Source organism: Lissotriton vulgaris, chromosome 3_1 (assembly GCF_964263255.1).
Source record: "Lissotriton vulgaris chromosome 3_1, aLisVul1.2, whole genome shotgun sequence".
Taxonomy (NCBI): domain Eukaryota; kingdom Metazoa; phylum Chordata; class Amphibia; order Caudata; family Salamandridae; genus Lissotriton; species Lissotriton vulgaris.
In genome coordinates, this window is record NC_141689.1 from 1,949,416,617 (window position 1) to 1,949,433,863 (window position 17,247).

Here is a 17,247-nt window from a genome sequence, read left to right on the forward strand (position 1 = left end):
TGGACAGAGCTATGCTACAACGACATCTTGATGGTCTGATGAATATCGAATATGATTCCGACTAGTGCTTGCCTACATGAGGGCAAAAGGAGCGTCTGAGGTTCCGTGACAATTGTAAGTGGTGTTTTCGACTCGCACGAATATGGTCGAGTCTGGTATCTATGAACCGCAAATGACGAGTTTAGTAAGTGTGCGCAGTTTCACTGTGCTAACTTAAACCGTTCGTTTGTTACGTGGGTTTTTCATCTGTACCCACGGGTTCCATCTTAGATACGGCATCCATTTTGTCTCTTGCCCTCAAGTAGCCAGCGAACGGACGCTGTCCGCTTCGCGACCCTGGGACTCCCAAGATATTTGCGGAAGACACATGTTCTTTGAAAGTGTCTTTATGACGAGGGGGTTGCTGCTGTAAGGCAGATGGCGCCGCTCGAGGCTCATCTTGCCGCACGGACTTATTGTCTCAGCCGTGCATCTCATTAGGCACGTCCCTTTGATGCCTGTATCTCGTGCTTCTCGATACCTCCCCTTTTACACCCTTTCCGATCTCCCCACTGTCTCCGTCTTCCTCTGCACCTGTCTTCGTTCCTATTTCGATCTACTTTATTGCTGATTGGAATTTGCTAATGGTGGGAAGATGGGTTTTTACAGTTGGGAACCGCCAAATGTTTCCGCACTTATGTTCCGGACCTTATGTGTTTCAAAGTGACCAAAGCGACCCCTCTGAGAGCAAAATGTGGGAACCGGGTTGTAAACTTTTGTGTTCAATGTTATCCTATGGGTAAAAACTGTATAAAAGGAGCGATCCACAGAACCAATTTGAAGCAGTCTCCCCGAACTACACTCGATGTACTTCCTGTGACTTCTGTGTTCCCTGCAGTAAATAAACCTTGACTCTTTGACGCCGAAGGAAGTGTCCCGTGTCTCTGTGACTTGTACGCCGGAGCAGGTTACCCACGAAGGTTTCAGGTGTTGTGCCCTGGCACCGCTGGGTCCAAAAGAACCCAGTCCTTCAGGCCCTAAATTAGATGAATATTCCATATTTGTTACTAACATTAGAAAAACCATTGAAATTCACAAAGAAAACAAAGGTTATATATAAGTTATGGTTAGGAAAACTTTATTAATGTTTCCTATACAAACCCAACTTCAACTAAACAAATATTAAAAATTCTAAGGTTATAGATATATTTTTAATTTGTCCTTTAAGCACCACTTTCAAATTATTATCAACCACAATAATACTTATTCACCACCTTAAAAATTATATAACTCGTGCACCTTTATACATAGTCTAATCACCTCACTTGCCACATTAATTAACTATAACTCGCTAATGGGCCATGCACTATATTATGCCACATTATATATGATATCATAGGTATTGTTATTAATGCAATATTTTCACATGCTATAATGTCTGTAATATGCATGGGTATAGGTAGTGCATGAATTAGGGGCGAGTTATAGTTAAAGTAGTATGGCAAGTGAGGTGAGAAGACTGTGTACAGAGCTGCTCGAGTTATATGAACTTTATGGTGGTGCATAAGCATAAATGTGAGTTATAAATATGACTTAAATTAATTTGAAAGTAGTGTATACATGATAAATGAAAAATATAACTATAACTTTAGAATGTCTAACATTTGTGTAGTTGGGTTTGTATAGCAAACATAAATAAAGTTTTCCTACCTATAACTTATCTTTGACCTTTGTTTTTTGTAAATATTATTAATATTAATAGCAAAATGCCAGTTAGCATGCTGTTTAGCAGTAAGATGAAGATTTAAATGTATAACTATACTGTAAACTGCTTCTTTTATTTATCAGTGATTGTATTGAACCATTAGTTTTCCAAACTGGAACAATTCATGTAAACAAGGCTATTGGTTTCTAGTAACCTATAGTTAATGGAGGTAATGACATATGTTTGACCCATTGTCTATCATTCCAACAATCTGTAAATAACTTGACGGCCAGTGATTTGACGTTTCTCCCAAATCTTTTCAGTAATAATTGTGAACTGACACTTTGTACTGTGCATTTGGTATTACTGTACTAACAGATGATGAACATAGGAAAAAAGGTAATAAAAGGTGACATTGATTTCAATCTGATACAAATAATATTAGCAATTGTAGGGAAAGGTAACTTTTTAGCATTTCCACCCCCAATTTGTGGACTGACGGTGTATGGACTTTTTGAACACTTGAGCGCTGCCATCCAGCGCGCCATATATGTGGCCTGACCAGATGAAAGCATAAATGTAGAATTGGCTAATCGTGATTGGCATAGTTAACTTACCTATATGTCCCTAGTCTATGGTAGCTAATGTACCCTGGGCCTGTACATTGAGGGGGCATACTATCAAACTGTCACTCAATGCAGTGCAGCAAGATTCTTTGCAGCGCTACTTTTCATGATGGAAAGAGGGCAGGAATGTGCCATATGTAACATTTTAGGCTCACTCCAGTCCCCTTCTTGCTATCGTGCATTATCTTATGTCTAGTTGAGTCTGTGGGTAGGTTTTTTAAGTATTCAGAAATTTGGCGCTCAACTTCTTACGGTAAGGTATTGGCTTGTCGTAGCATCAAGGTAGGTGCTTCTGGGTCAGAGGAAAACCTTAACCTCTGTGAAGAGAAGTGGTGCAACCACCCCCCTCTTATGTCAATTTGGCAGGGAACCAGAGCACACTATACTTTTTCAAATGATATCTTCTTCATCAGTGTTCCTTCATTCGGGATAGATCACACCAAATGGAGATTTTTCAAAAGGATTTTATTTGTAAACAGTGTCCACCTCTCGGGAATCACTGTATCTGTCACTTAAGCCTACACGTGTTTCATCACAGCATGTGGCTGTGACTCTTCAGGGCTAAATAAGAAATATATAACGAAATATAATGAAAAACATAAGTGGATATTGTAAGCACACGACAAATACGTGTGACCAGAAGGACACCAGTGAAGTGGAAACCAACACAGAAAGGGCGGGAAAAGAAAAAAGTATATGGTGACTTATGCATTTGCAATTGAAGCGAAAAAATTTTTTGAACGTTTGTTAATCATTCTACAACTGTGTAATAGAGTAGAGTGTCGTGACATACGGCGCAGAAGCTTAAGTCTCTAATAGACCAAAAGTGTATTGTGAGGTGAGTTATCAAGACTTGCTAGTCATAATATGGCATATCATTATTACGAGACACAATTTCTTCCTAGGCGCTACTCAAAGTATGCATAATTCAATCCTTAGAATTAATAATAGAATGTTGTTCATTGGTTTCTAATTACACTTGACTTAGATAAAACACATCTTATTGTGGAGGTTTTTAAGAATCATGGTTCAACGTAATCTCTAGGTATGTTCACAACCGTTTGCGGTACCTAATAATTAATTAAAATTATCCTTGCTATCTGCTGATACCAATAATATCAATGTAAGCTGTTATCTTGAGAATATCCAAAAACAAACATTGGTATTTAGAAAGTTTAAACTCAACGCAGCCACAAATTTTTACTTTATCAAACACAACTTGTCTAAGTAAAACACCCCAGTAGCACTGAAATTTAACGTGTACATTGTAAACTTTGCCAAGTGATTTATACGGTCTTGGCTTTAACTCAAGTCAACTTATTAATCATCTCCTTTCAAGTTTGCATCACATAGGTACCGCTTGGTTTAGTCATTCTGTGCATAAGAAACATAACGCTGTGTCATTACATTAATTCATAGTAACAGGGATTCAAACCCAACCATTCCAATTCAATCAATGCTTAAGAAGGACCATTATTCTGGAGGCAACTGCGAAAGGAAACTGTACTTAATTGGGTAATTACCTGATCTTATTGATCGAGGCGCGTGGTCTGTAAAAGGAAATATAAAGGGGATTGTTTGGTGTGTAAATTTGACACACAAATGGTGTATAAAAAGAGGAGGGTTAATGCACTCTGATTCAAAGAACTCACCGGGGAGCCGGTGATAGGGCCCGATTCACAGAATGAACTTAAGACTCAATCCTAAACTTACTACTGTTTTGACATTCACAGATTGCACTTACTACTTTTGGTATTCACAGAAAGAACTTACTACTTTTGGCATTCACAGAATGCACTTACTACTTTTGGTATTCACAGAATGAACTTGCTCATTTCGGTATTCACAGAAGTTAGGACTCCTAACTTTAGGACTCCTAAATGCCTTCTGTGAATACCGAAAGTCTTAAAATTAGGATTTTTCTCAATTTAGGAGTCCTAACTTTACTACTACTAAATTGAGAAAAATCCTAATTTTAAGACTTTCGGTATTCACAGAAGGCATTTAGGAGGCCTAAAGTTAGTAGTCCTAACTTTACTACTACTAAATTGAGAAAAATCCTAATTTTAAGACTTTCGGTATTCACAGAAGGCATTTAGGAGTGCTAAAGTTAGTAGTCCTAACTTTACTACTACTAAATTGAGAAAAATCATAATTTTAGGACTTTCGATATTCACAGAAGGCATTTAGGAGTCCTAAAGTTAGTAGTCCTAACTTTACTACTACTAAATTGAGAAAAATCCTAATTTTAAGACTTTCGATATTCACAGAAGGCACTTAGGAGTCCTAAAGTTAGGAGTCCTAACTTCTGTGAATACCGAAATGAGTAAGTTCATTCTGTGAATACCAAAAGTAGTAAGTGCATTCTGTGAATGCCAAAAGTAGTAAGTTCATTCTGTGAATACCAAAAGTATTAAGTGCAATCTGTGAATACCAAAACAGTAGTAAGTTTAGGATTGAGTCTTAAGTTCATTCTGTGAATTGAGCCCATAGTTCCAACCCGGTCCTTATCGGGTAGTTTTGTGTTGTAGTTTAAGGCACTAATCGGTAGTTCCGGGTGCCGTCAGAAAACTTTTACGGTGAGCAAATGTCATTAATTATATTCAGGCTGAAATTTTAAAGGAAACGGAAATTGAGGGTGGCAAACATGGGGGTCTTATATTGTGAAAATGTTCACAATGCAAAGCTGTCTGCGTAGAAATCTAATGAGCCCTTACCCGTGTTCAGCCGTGAGTCAGCTAGTAAAGCTTTGGTCTCCAAGTGCGGGAACAACGGAACTAGTTGTTCCCGCCCCTTTTAAACGCGTAAGTCGCGCGAAAACTAGACTGCTCGGAAAATAGAAAAATGGCAAGAAAGGAAGAGTTACTGCTGTTATGGCCCAGACAGTGGTATTAGAGCCTCAAACTAAGGATGGGTGTTTAGATAATAAATGTTTACGGGGGTTTGTTAGCGCGTAGATAAAACTTTAGCTCTAGGTTTGACACGGGTGAAACAATTCTTAAGGAAATTGTTTATAAAAAATCCCCATTCCAAAATTAAAATTAATTATTATCATTCGCATTTCAATTGCAAAGATGAATTGGGATGTTAATAGTGATATAATTTTTCTCAGTAAAGACAAAGGATTCTATTGAACAATTTTAATTAAGTGAGAGAATATTTTTTGGTTAAGGATGTGATATTTTGGTTGATTCACAGTTGCCCATGATTTTAGGTGAATAGGTGGAAACAGAAAGGAAAGAAAGACCAATGAATTGGTCTAATCAATAGTTTAGATACTTTAAACTTCGGATGGACAAGAATCGGCAGAAATTGAGAACCAAACTCCCTTTGAAAATGGGAGGAAAAGGATCTTGAAATCACTCAATCTGTAATGTCAATAGAAGAATTAATTCATTTTGGAGGGTCAGACCATCACTGTCTGTATAATCATACCCTTCATTGGTTCATAAGTTTGACCTGATTTTGGTGATTATATATATTTTCATGCATTACAATCATTGGTAACATAACAATTGTCATTGTAACAGGTTCAGTTGTACATTCTCTATATAAAACAGAAATTTAGACTGGAATGTCTGGTAGGAATCTACTCAATTGTTCGACCCCAAAAGGCTTGAAATAAAAAAAGTCAGGAGAGGGATCAACCTAGGTGTCTGACCCCAAGAAGAAATGCAGCTCATCATCAGTGTTCTGACCGGTTCTGGTTGTGTCTAGACGCATGATCCAAAGTGCCTCTTGTCTTCTGAGTCGTAGTTCCCTATTACCTCCTCTTACTGCAGCTTGTACAACATCAATGCCATAGAAGGTGAAGGATTTAATGTTTCCTTGTGAGGGACATGAGGCCATATGTTTAGCCATGGGGTATCTTGGATCCTTGGTGGCATATGCTCTTGCGTGTTCTCTTATACGTTCTCTGAGTGCCCTGATTGTGCTTCCCACATATCTACTTTTGCAGGCACATTCAATAATGTACACTGCGAATTTTGTGTCACAGTTGATGTTTGTTTTGATTGTGTATACTTTAGATCTGTGATCCAAAAATGTCTTGGTTCCATGATTTGCCCATCTGCACATTGAGCACATTCCACATTTGAAAAAACCTTTTGATTTCTGGGTCAACCAATCACACGCCTTTGTGTCTTTGGGTACAGTTGGGCTTAGTCTGTTTTTTAAGTTCCTTCCTCTGCGAAAGGTTATTTGGGGATGACTTCCTATTGCGGAGATTAGAGTTCTGTCAGCACTAAGGATCCCCCAATGTTTCTGAAAGCTCTTCCGTATCACAGGGCTTAGTTCGTTAAAGTCTGTTACAAGTCTCACAGGTTGTTGATTTCTGTGTACAGTAGGATTTTTGGGTGTTCAGGTAGACTCTCTGCTTATTTTCGTAATCTTCTTGTTTGCTTTAGAGATAATCTGAGGTTTGTAACCTCTTTTGGAAAACCTGGACTGCATGTCTTCTATGCAGGTTTCAAATTCTTAATCCTTGCTGCAGTTCCTTCTTGCTCGCGCATAAATTCCCCATAAGGGATACCGTTTATCTGATGAACAGGATGACAACTGTTACTATGAAGAATTGAATTGCATGCTGTTTCTTTGCGATAAAGTTTGCTATGTAGAGTCCCGTTTTTGATGTATAGCTCTAGGTCTAAAAAAGAGACATTGGACGTGCTGATATGCGAGGTGAATCGCATGTTCATTTCATTGTCATTTAGATATGTACAAAATCCCAAAAGTGTTGTTTCTGTACCTGACCATATTAGAAGGCAATCGTCTATGTAGCGACCCCAGTAAAGTATATAGTCGATCCATTTACTACCTCTGATGCTCCAAATCATATCTGCTTCAAGAGCTCCCATGTAGATATTAGCAAAAGATGGGGAAAACCTTGAGCCCATGGCTACCCCCCTTGATTGTTTATACCATTTCTTGTCAAATACAAAGTAATTATGGTTTAAAATGATATCCATCATCGTTACCAGCATTTTGGTATGTTCCAGCAGGGTGATAGGGTGATAGGTCTGGTATTCAGTACTCCTTAACCAAAAAATATTCTCTCACTTAATTAAAATTGTTCAATAGAATCCTTTGTCTTTACTGAGAAAAATGATATCACTATTAACATCCCAATTCAACTTTCCAATTGAAATACGGATGATAATACTTAATTTTGATTTTGGAATGGGGATTTTTTATAAACAATTTCCTTAAGAATTGTTTCACCCGTGTCAAACCTAGAGCTAACGTTTTATCTACGCGCTAACAAATCCCTGTAAACATTTATTATCTAAACACCCATCCTTAGTTTGAGGCTCTACGACCACTGTCTGGGCCATAACAGCAGTAACTCTTCCTTTCTTGCCATTTTTCTATTTTCCGAGCAGTCTAGTTTTCGTGCGACTTACGTGTTTAAAAGGGGCGGGAACAACTAGTTCCGTTGTTCCCGCACTTGGAGACCGAAGCTTTACTAGCTGACTCACGGATGAACACGGGTAAGAGCTCATTAGATTTCTACGCAGACAGCTTTGCATTGTGAACATTTTCACAATATAAGACCCCCATATTTGCCACCCTCAATTTCCGTTTCCTTTAAAATTTCAGCCTGAATATAATTAATGACATTTGCTCACCGTAAAAGTTTGCTGACGGCACCCGGAACTACCGATTAGTGCCTTAAACTACAACACAAAACTACCCGATAAGGACCGGGTTGGAACTATCACCGGCTCCCCGGTGAGTTCTTTGAATCAGAGTGCATTAACCCTCCTCTTTTTATACACCATTTGTGTGTCAAATTTACACACCAAACAATCCCCTTTATATTTCCTTTTACAGACCACGCGCCTCGATCAATAAGATCAGGTAATTACCCAATTAAGTACAGTTTCCTTTCGCAGTTGCCTCCAGAATAATGGTCCTTCTTAAGCATTGATTGAATTGGAATGGTTGGGTTTGAATCCCTGTTACTATGAATTAATGTAATGACACAGCGTTATGTTTCTTATGCACAGAATGACTAAACCAAGCGGTACCTATGTGATGCAAACCTGAAAGGAGATGATTAATAAGTTGACTTGAGTTAAAGCTAAGACCGTATAAATCACTTGGCAAAGTTTACAATGTACACGTTAAATTTAAGTGCTACTGGGGTGTTTTACTTAGACAAGTTGTGTTTGATAAAGTAAAAATTTGTGGCTGCGTTGAGTTTAAACTTTCTAAATACCAATGTTTGTTTTTGGATATTCTCAAGATAACAGCTTACATTGATATTATTGGTATCAGCAGATAGCAAGGATAATTTTAATTAATTATTAGGTACCGCAAACAGTTATGAACATACCTAGAGATTACGTTGATCCATGATTCTTAAAAACCTCCACATAAGATGTGTTTTATCTAAGTCAAGTGTTATTAGAAACCAATGAACAACATTCTATTATTAATTCTAAGGATTGAATTATGCATACTTTGAGTAGCGCTTAGGAAGAAATTGTGTCTCGTAATAATGATATGCCATATTATGACTAGCAAGTCTTGATAACTCACCTCACAATACACTTTTGGTCTATTAGAGACTTAAGCTTCTGCGCCGTATGTCACGACACTCTACTCTATTACACAGTTGTAGAATGATTAATAAACGTTCGAATTTTTTTTTCGCTTCAATTGCAAATGCATAAGTCACCATATACTTTTTTCTTTTCCCGCCCTTTCTGTGTTGGTTTCCACTTCACTGGTGTCCTTCTGGTCACACGTATTTGTCATGTGCTTACAATATCCACTTATGTTTTTCATTATATTTTGTTATATATTTCTTATTTAGCCCTGAAGAGTCACAGCCACATGCTGTGATGAAACACGTGTAGGCTTAAGTGACAGATACAGTGATTCCCGAGAGGTGGACACTGTTTACAAATAAAATCCTTTTGAAAAATCTCCATTTGGTGTGATCTATCCCGAATGAATGAACACTTGATGAAGAAGATATCATTTGAAAAAGTATAGTGTGCTCTGGTTTCCTGCCAAATCTTATGTCTAGTGTCAATGCATGTAGGATTGCTTTTGTGCAAGAAGGGGCACCTTTATGCACAAAAGCAATAATTTGAGTTGTTTTCCTCTTTCTAGGTGTGCTGCAGAATGCAGCACATCTAGAAAGAGGTAAAAATAAGGAGAAATAAAGATATTTCTCCTTGTTAAGCCTACCCTGGTAGGGGTAGAATGTTGACGCATTCCCAGATCTACCACTCATGGATATTCTGGGAATTTGCCAAAACCCATGGCTGACAGCATGGGAACATACAAGCTCCACCCATAGAACACCTCCCTGGGCAGAGTTATATAAAGGAGCCACTTGCTCTGCCTTACATTACTCATGATTTATCAAGCACCGCAGGGCCACACAAGGTGGCCTTGCGTTGCTTGGTACATGTTCCCCTGAAGCCTGAGTAAACAGTTTCAAAACTGCAAATTCCACCAGGCAAAATGAGGTTTTTGCCAGGCCTAAACCTTCCTATTTAATACCTGTAAGTCCTCCCAAAGGTAGGCCCTAAGTGCCCATAAAGTAGGGTGCCTCCTATCTAAAAAGCAGAACATGTTTACCTAAGTTTTACATGTTCTGCCAGTGAAAAAACTTCACATTTATTTTTCACTGGGCTAATAGAAAGGTTATAACACCTTATAATATTTAGCTTTAATTTGGAAGTAGCAAACTAATAGCAATTTTAAAATCCCATCTGATGGTAAAGTCAGATTGTAAATTCCTATTTTGAAAAATGCCACTTTTAGAAAGGTGGCATATTCAACCAAAAGCTACTAGTTGTCAGTGATAATACACATTTGTCACTGGGCAACCTGCTTTAAGGACTGAATTGCTCTCAAAAAGGGAACAGAAAAGCCTTGACTTGGAGGAGATGTGAACTTGTCCTAACAGGGTGGCCTGGGGGATGATGCACCAACTGTAGAAGTTTCAAATGGCATCTCCTGTCACATGTACATGTAATTTATCTCTTGCCCTGCCTCTATCATTGTCCCAGTAGCTAGAGTGGTATCAATCCCAGTTAGGAGGACAAATTGTCCCAGAACTGGTTTTGCAGGGGGAGTTCTTTTCCTTAGACACAACTTAGGGATGTGCCCAGGGCTCTGATAAAGGGAAGGCCATGTTGGATTTCGGAAGAGCAGAGCACTATGGGATTTTTTAGGGCCAACCCCCCTGGGAACATTTTTCATATTGCTTAGGGGTTCACCCGTAAGCCACAAGCCAGTGCCAAGCTTAAAAGTTGCGCTCCCAGATACCTTCTTCAGAACACTACCAGAGCTGAGAAAGACAGAAAAATGACTGCATCTGCTGAATCCTGAATTTATAAAGAGAAGTTCACTTGCTGTAATATGTGGAGAGAAACCTCAAGGACTGGACATGCTTCCACTTATACACAGAACAAAAGATTAAACTGCAGGGATAATTGGCTAGCCTCCTGTTAAGGTACATAAAAAACTGCCAGAAACCCACCGGAGAACCAGGCTGACCTGATCCAACTTGTCTTGCCCTGAACCCTGCTGGTATGTTCCCCTGGAGTAGGTTCTGATCAAGAAGAGGTGTCCCTAAAGCCCTGGTGTCCTTGGATAAGTATTATAGTATACTCCTCTTGCCTAACCTTAAAAGCTGGAGCTTAGAAATGTTTCCAAGGATTTTTGCTGAAAGAACCCAGGTACCAGTGCCGACCTCGCTTTACCATTTGGATTCAACTTGGTGATTTGCCACACTGAAAAAACTTTGACTTCCCAAAAAGAATCTGAGTCCAATGGGAGAAATCTTCAACAGGAGAAGACACTGAAAGCATTTGGCCAGCATGGAGTTTTTGTCCCGCTCAAAGCTTTCCAGCCAAAAGTGAACAGCTTCACTGGAACATTGTCCAATGGCTGTCTAGTGGAACCCATGTTTGCCGCAGTCTGCTGCTTTGCCCTGTTGAGGATCTTCAACTTCAAAAAAAAAGTCAAATGGTAAATCATTCCACCTTACCGAACCTGGTCCCTATATCCCAACTGTGCCATAGTCGACCTTAATTTATGACTTTGACCCGGCCTAGCATAATCAGATAGTATCTAGAAGTTTATGGGGCAAGAAATATCTACAACCTTGAAAAAAATATCTCTGGTTTTCTACATGTGATTTTGATCATTTTGGTGTCTGTTTTCCCATTAAAATGTTCTCTATTTTAATAAATTGGAGTGGGATTTGTATTGTGTTGTCATGTCTACCCTTTAGCTGGTTTGAATCTGATAAATGCTTTACACATTTCTCCTAAGTTAAGCATATCTGCTCTGTGCTACAATTGCCAAGGGTTCATCATCTCAGGTTTAAAATATTGAAATCTAAGTGGACCTAGTCAGGAGCAGTGCCATTATGATTTGAAGAGGACTGCCATACACTTAAACTAATATTCCACTTTCTCACAGTGCTCTGCACAGCTTTCTGCACTGGATTTCTCAGCAGTGTAGCTAGCCACATGATGAACACAGAGATGTATATTTATTATGGGTTGTGCAGGTGCTTGTCTGGTGCTGCACAGTTTTGTGCAGCACCTCTAAGCTTTTGTAATGCTAAGTAAAGCAATGTAATGCTTTGTGTTACTTTTTGCCATTTTATGCTGCTTTCCACCACCACAAAAACTTAGGGGCTGATTACGAGTCTGGCAGGCCATGAACCACCAGACACATGGAGGCCCGGTGGTGAAAGTCTCCTGACCAGCCTATAACAATCAGGGCTGTCAGATTGCCATTGCCCAGTTGCAGCCACCAGGGAAACTCAGTTCCCTGGCAGTGTTGCGGTGGTCAGGTGGCAGTAATAAGATTGGCGCGACTGTCGTGTTCCCACCAAGCATATTACAAGTTTCCTCTCCACTATGTGGCTTCACGCCATGTGGATGCATGTGCACCCCTCTGTGCATGCACACAAGTTTCTGCACGGCATGGACTTTACAGTCCAATCCGTGAAGGACCTTTTTTTTTGCATTCCCATTGCGGGTCTCATTTTTTGAGGCACTGCTGTGGGGGTGTCAAAAATAGCCCACCAAACAGGAGGAATCTCCAAATCTGGCAGGTGGCCTGACCAAGGGTTTGTCCGTGCGGCGGTGGGGAAGGCCCTAGGTAAATCATGCATTGTATGCTTGTTATGCAGTACTTATATCTCTTTAGGTAAGCGTTTTTCAGTCCATGCATGATGGTTTTTCTCTCTCCTTCATGAGGTTACATATAATAGGGATTCTTTAGCCAGATTAAATTTTGAATCTTCTGACATTCTGCTTTGCTACATCAACCTGTTTTTTCTACTATTACCATTTTCATAATTTGATTATTTACTTTCTTTTATACTATACAATTTTCTCTTGTAAAGTAACTGTGGGGTAAAGCATTTGTTGAAGTCTACAAAACAAATAATACTAAGATAATCATCTTATTTGAGGGTAGTCCAACAAAAGTTACAAAAGTCTGTAATGCTTGCATTTTGAAATGTTCATAGTACAGAGTATCTCTATGCACAAAATGTATGATGATAGCAGAAATCAAGGAATACTCTTTGTAGGATTGATTGGAATGGCTCTAGTATAGGATATGTTTCACATTACTGGCATTTCACTTACCTGTTTTTATGTCACTCTCTGGACTAGCACACTTTGCATCTTACAATTCTGGCACTATTTTGTGCATCACAGTACTGTAAGCTTTTGTTTAATGAAATTGAGATTTGAGCGATCACCATGACCAATGATCATGATGTTCTTCTCTTGACAGAGCACTTAAAGGAGAAACTGGAGGATTACATGTCTCAATTTCCAAAAGTGAGGATTGTGAGAACGAAGAAGAGGGAAGGGCTCATTCGAACTCGGCTGTTAGGAGCATCATTGGCTACAGGAGAAGTATTGACGTTCTTGGATTCCCATTGCGAAGTCAATGTGAACTGGCTACCCCCATTGCTAAGTAAGTTTTTCTTTAACCTCTTCATAACTCTTTTCTACAGAATGCTTAATAATAGTGGTGACTGTAAAATATATCTGCAATATAATGTACAGCTGTACCACTACACTTGAAGTAAGATCAAGAATGCTACACTACACATGAAATGAATGGCAATTTTATAGCATGTTACACTGGCTGTTAGCATGTTTCTAATTGCTTCATTTTGCACCTACATACACTTTATCCACAACTGATAGCCTCTGTCTCTGCGGATCACTGAAAAAATATAGAATACAAAAATATCGAAGAAAAAAATATCGAAGAAGAAATGTAGAAAGACAAAATATCGGAGTCCTATCTACAAACAGGTAAGTACAAAAATATCGAAAAAATATATATATAAAGTCAAAATATCGAATGTATTTAAATATCTTAAAAGTAATTTAAAATTAATAAAAAATTAACTATAATTAATTAAAACAAACTTTAAAAGACTTAAATACCTTAAACATTATTAAATAATTAATTTAAGTTAAAAAAAATAAAATTTGTTTTTTTAACACATCGTATATATATATATCAACATAATATTAATTAAAAATTACAATATTTTTACTAAAGCATAGCAAGAGGTTAAAATATACTATTACCACTCCAGCAACTACAACAGTAGGGTAAACGTTGGATAGCGTAGGGGTATAAATTACTATTCCCTCTCCAGTGAGTGCAGCAGTAGGGAAAGCGTTGGATAGAGTAGGGGTAAAAATTACTTTTCCCACTCCGGAGAGTGCAACAGTAGGAAAAACATTGGATAGCGAAGGGGTAAAAATTACTATTCCCACTCCAGATAGTGCAATAGTAGGGAAAGCGTTGGATAGCGTAGGGGTAAAAATTACTATTCCCACTCCAGAGTGTGCAACAGTAGGGAAAGCTTTGGATAGCGTAGGGGTAAAAATTACTATTCCCACTCCAGAGGGTGCAACAGTAGGGAAAGCGTTGGATAGCGTAGGGGTAAAAATTACTTTTCCCACTACAGAGGGTGCAACAGTAGGGAAAGCGTAGAGGTAAAAATTACTATTCCCACTCCAGAGTGTGCAACAGTGGGGAAAGCTTTGGATAGCGTAGGGGTAAAAATTACTATTCCAACTCCAGAGGGTGCAACAGTAGGGAAAGCGCTGGATAGCGTAGGGGTAAAAATTACTTTTCCCACTCCAGAGGGTGCAACAGTAGGGAAAGCGTTGGATAGCGTAGAGGTAAAAATTACTATTCCCGCTCTAGTGAGTTTAACAGTTGGGAAAGCAAACATTTAGTATATTAATACAAATGAATTAAATATCAATACCAATACAATAATTCATTAAACTAAATTTCAAATTTAAAATGATGTAATTAATCACATAAAAATACAAATAAATATTAGTTATTAACATGTATTTCCTATTAATACAAATTATTTACCAATTAACAATTAATTAACAATACATTAAAAATCAATTCCAATAAATAAATAAAAATGATTCATTTAATTACAATTAAATTACTTCCCACCCTATTCCCCAATAAGCACACAACCCACTACAGAAAATACATTATTAAAATTAACATAATTATCAATTAATCAATTTATTTAAAAAATATTAATAATTAAAAAAAATCACCAATTAAAAATGTATTAATACAAATTAATAATTAATTTACAATTAATTCAAAATAAATACCAATAAATAAATTAACATAATTAATTACAATTAAATTATTTCCCACTCTATTCCCCTATAAACCCACAACCTGCTATGGAAAATAAATTAATAACATTAACATAAATATTAATTAATCAATTAAGAAAAATTAATTACCAATTGAAAATTAATTACTAATTAATAATTGATTAATTACAAATTAAAAATTAATTAACAATTAATTCAAAATAAATACAAATAAATGAACACATTTAATTAAATACAATCACATTACTTCCCACCCTATTCCCCTATAAACCCACAACCCGCTAATGAATTAAATTATACAAAATTAAATAACAAAAAAATGCACTTAAAAAACTTCGATATTAATACAAATTTTATATATCTTAATTACTATAATATATACCTCGATATTTTAACTTTCTATATTTTAATAAATCGATATTAAATTACTTACCATCAAAACAATATTTTTCACCACTATACTCTGTTGATTCGATATTTTTTCCATTCTATATTTTTACTTCGATATTTGTGCCTTCTATTTTTTAATATGAAACGATATTATGTCTGTATACCGTCTCTACTGTATTGGTCTGTGCTGTGTGCTCCTCCTCCATGCATTACTCCCTTTTCTATTGATTACTCCAGGTTCATCCTCTGTTCACAAACATTCTCTGAATTTTACAATATTTCTTCAGAATGCTCTGTTGCTCTGGCATTTGGTGTACGCTATACATATATGTTATAATACTTGGAAATGTATGGGGAATGTGTTCATCATGAGTTCCAGCTGACATTTCAGTATTTCTAGTGAAGAATGGTCTGAAAGGCCAGTTGAAATATAGGCTGGCTTGGGGGGACATCACCTCTGATATAGTCTGCATTAATAAGCTTGATCCTTCATCAAGAAGAGCCCCCAAGGCCTTACAACAATTTGGCAAGAAGTGTCAGTAGCAATTTTTAGACTCCATGGGACGATACAAGAAACTCATCATATTGAACTATAAACTGGTGTGTAGCCTTGTTTGAAATATGGGAATATGGTTGTTTACCTGACAAAGTTAGTTACCTACCCTCAATGTAACTGGAGTAAATACTAGGGGGGTTATTTGCAAGTCCCCAGTGCCACCAGTACATCACTTTTTATGACTCTCTGGCATCACAGAGTGCTGACCCATATCAACGATGCTACGCTAAGTCACTTTGAGTGCCTTTTCAGAGCCTCGTTGATATGGTGTAAGGCAGCACTGCACAAGTCTCTGCGTTGCCTTACACTGCGTCAGGGAGGCGTTGTGGTGGGTTTTCCCTTGCAACACCCATGGATTTTGACGCATTCCCAGATTTACAAGAATCTTTAAACCAGGAATGTGTCAAAACTGTATGCCTCCCCAGAGCAGGAGTAGACAGGAGAAATATATGTCTTTCTCCTTGATTTTTCCTCTTTCTGTGTGTGTTGCATTCTGCAGCACACACAGAAAGAGGAACACATCTCCCTGAATTGTTTTTGTGTAGGAAGGACCTCCTTTCTGCAAAAAAACAATTCTGCCAATATTTCATACAGCCTTACACCATGGTGCAAGTGTGTCTGGGTTGGCACTAGGCAAAATATTAAGGCACTTACTGAAAAGACAGGAATGCACTGTATCTCGTAAATACAGTGCATTCCTGCTCTTTTGACTTTGCATAGGGCAGCACAGTAAAACACCAAATCACTGTAAGTGAGTCCCTAGCTATCTAAAAATGAGTGAAGGAATTTATTACTATTAAAGCTGAAGATTTAGTCTAAGATACAAGTACAGTGAATGTTTGTGAGAAATTGGGTTCTTAGTTGATTGGGGTGTGAGATCTGGCCAAACAGGAAACACAATCCCTTACAGGGTGAACCACAAAAAAGTCACAAATTTAACATGTGCTTATGAATATTTCAGGTTTCGTTAAAAATGACTGACTAAAAAATCAAAGAGTCAACCACGGGCATCTAGTCAAATGAGACCGGGAAAAATTGAAAAATATGACCGAAGGCGATGAAGCGCAGTTTAAAAACAAGAAATGGATTGGGCCCAGTCAATGCCTACCTCTGATATGGACACATTTCTGAGAAAATGTTTCTGATAAGGTAAAGTTCAGCAGGGCAAAGATTCAAGAGGTGTCCGAAGAGGAAGTGTTGTTGTTGGATATCTTTAAATCAAAGCTGCAGTGAAGATTTATATGTTCGGACTAATTCTCTGGAATGGAATTTGAAAATCACCAGTGGGATGAGGCAGAGGAATGTAGCCCTTCC

General features: G+C 37.8%; 1 protein-coding gene across 1 annotated transcript in view; it reads left to right on the forward strand.

The window, feature by feature from the left end:
- GALNTL6 (polypeptide N-acetylgalactosaminyltransferase like 6) overlaps nt 1–17,247 on the forward strand; it is a 2,516,565-nt gene that overhangs the window by 1,920,883 nt on the left and 578,435 nt on the right. Inside the window, exon 7 of the mRNA XM_086962433.1 lies at nt 13,096–13,281. Coding sequence (XP_086818559.1) covers nt 13,096–13,281 — 186 coding nt within the window. The remainder of the gene's footprint in view (nt 1–13,095; nt 13,282–17,247) is intronic.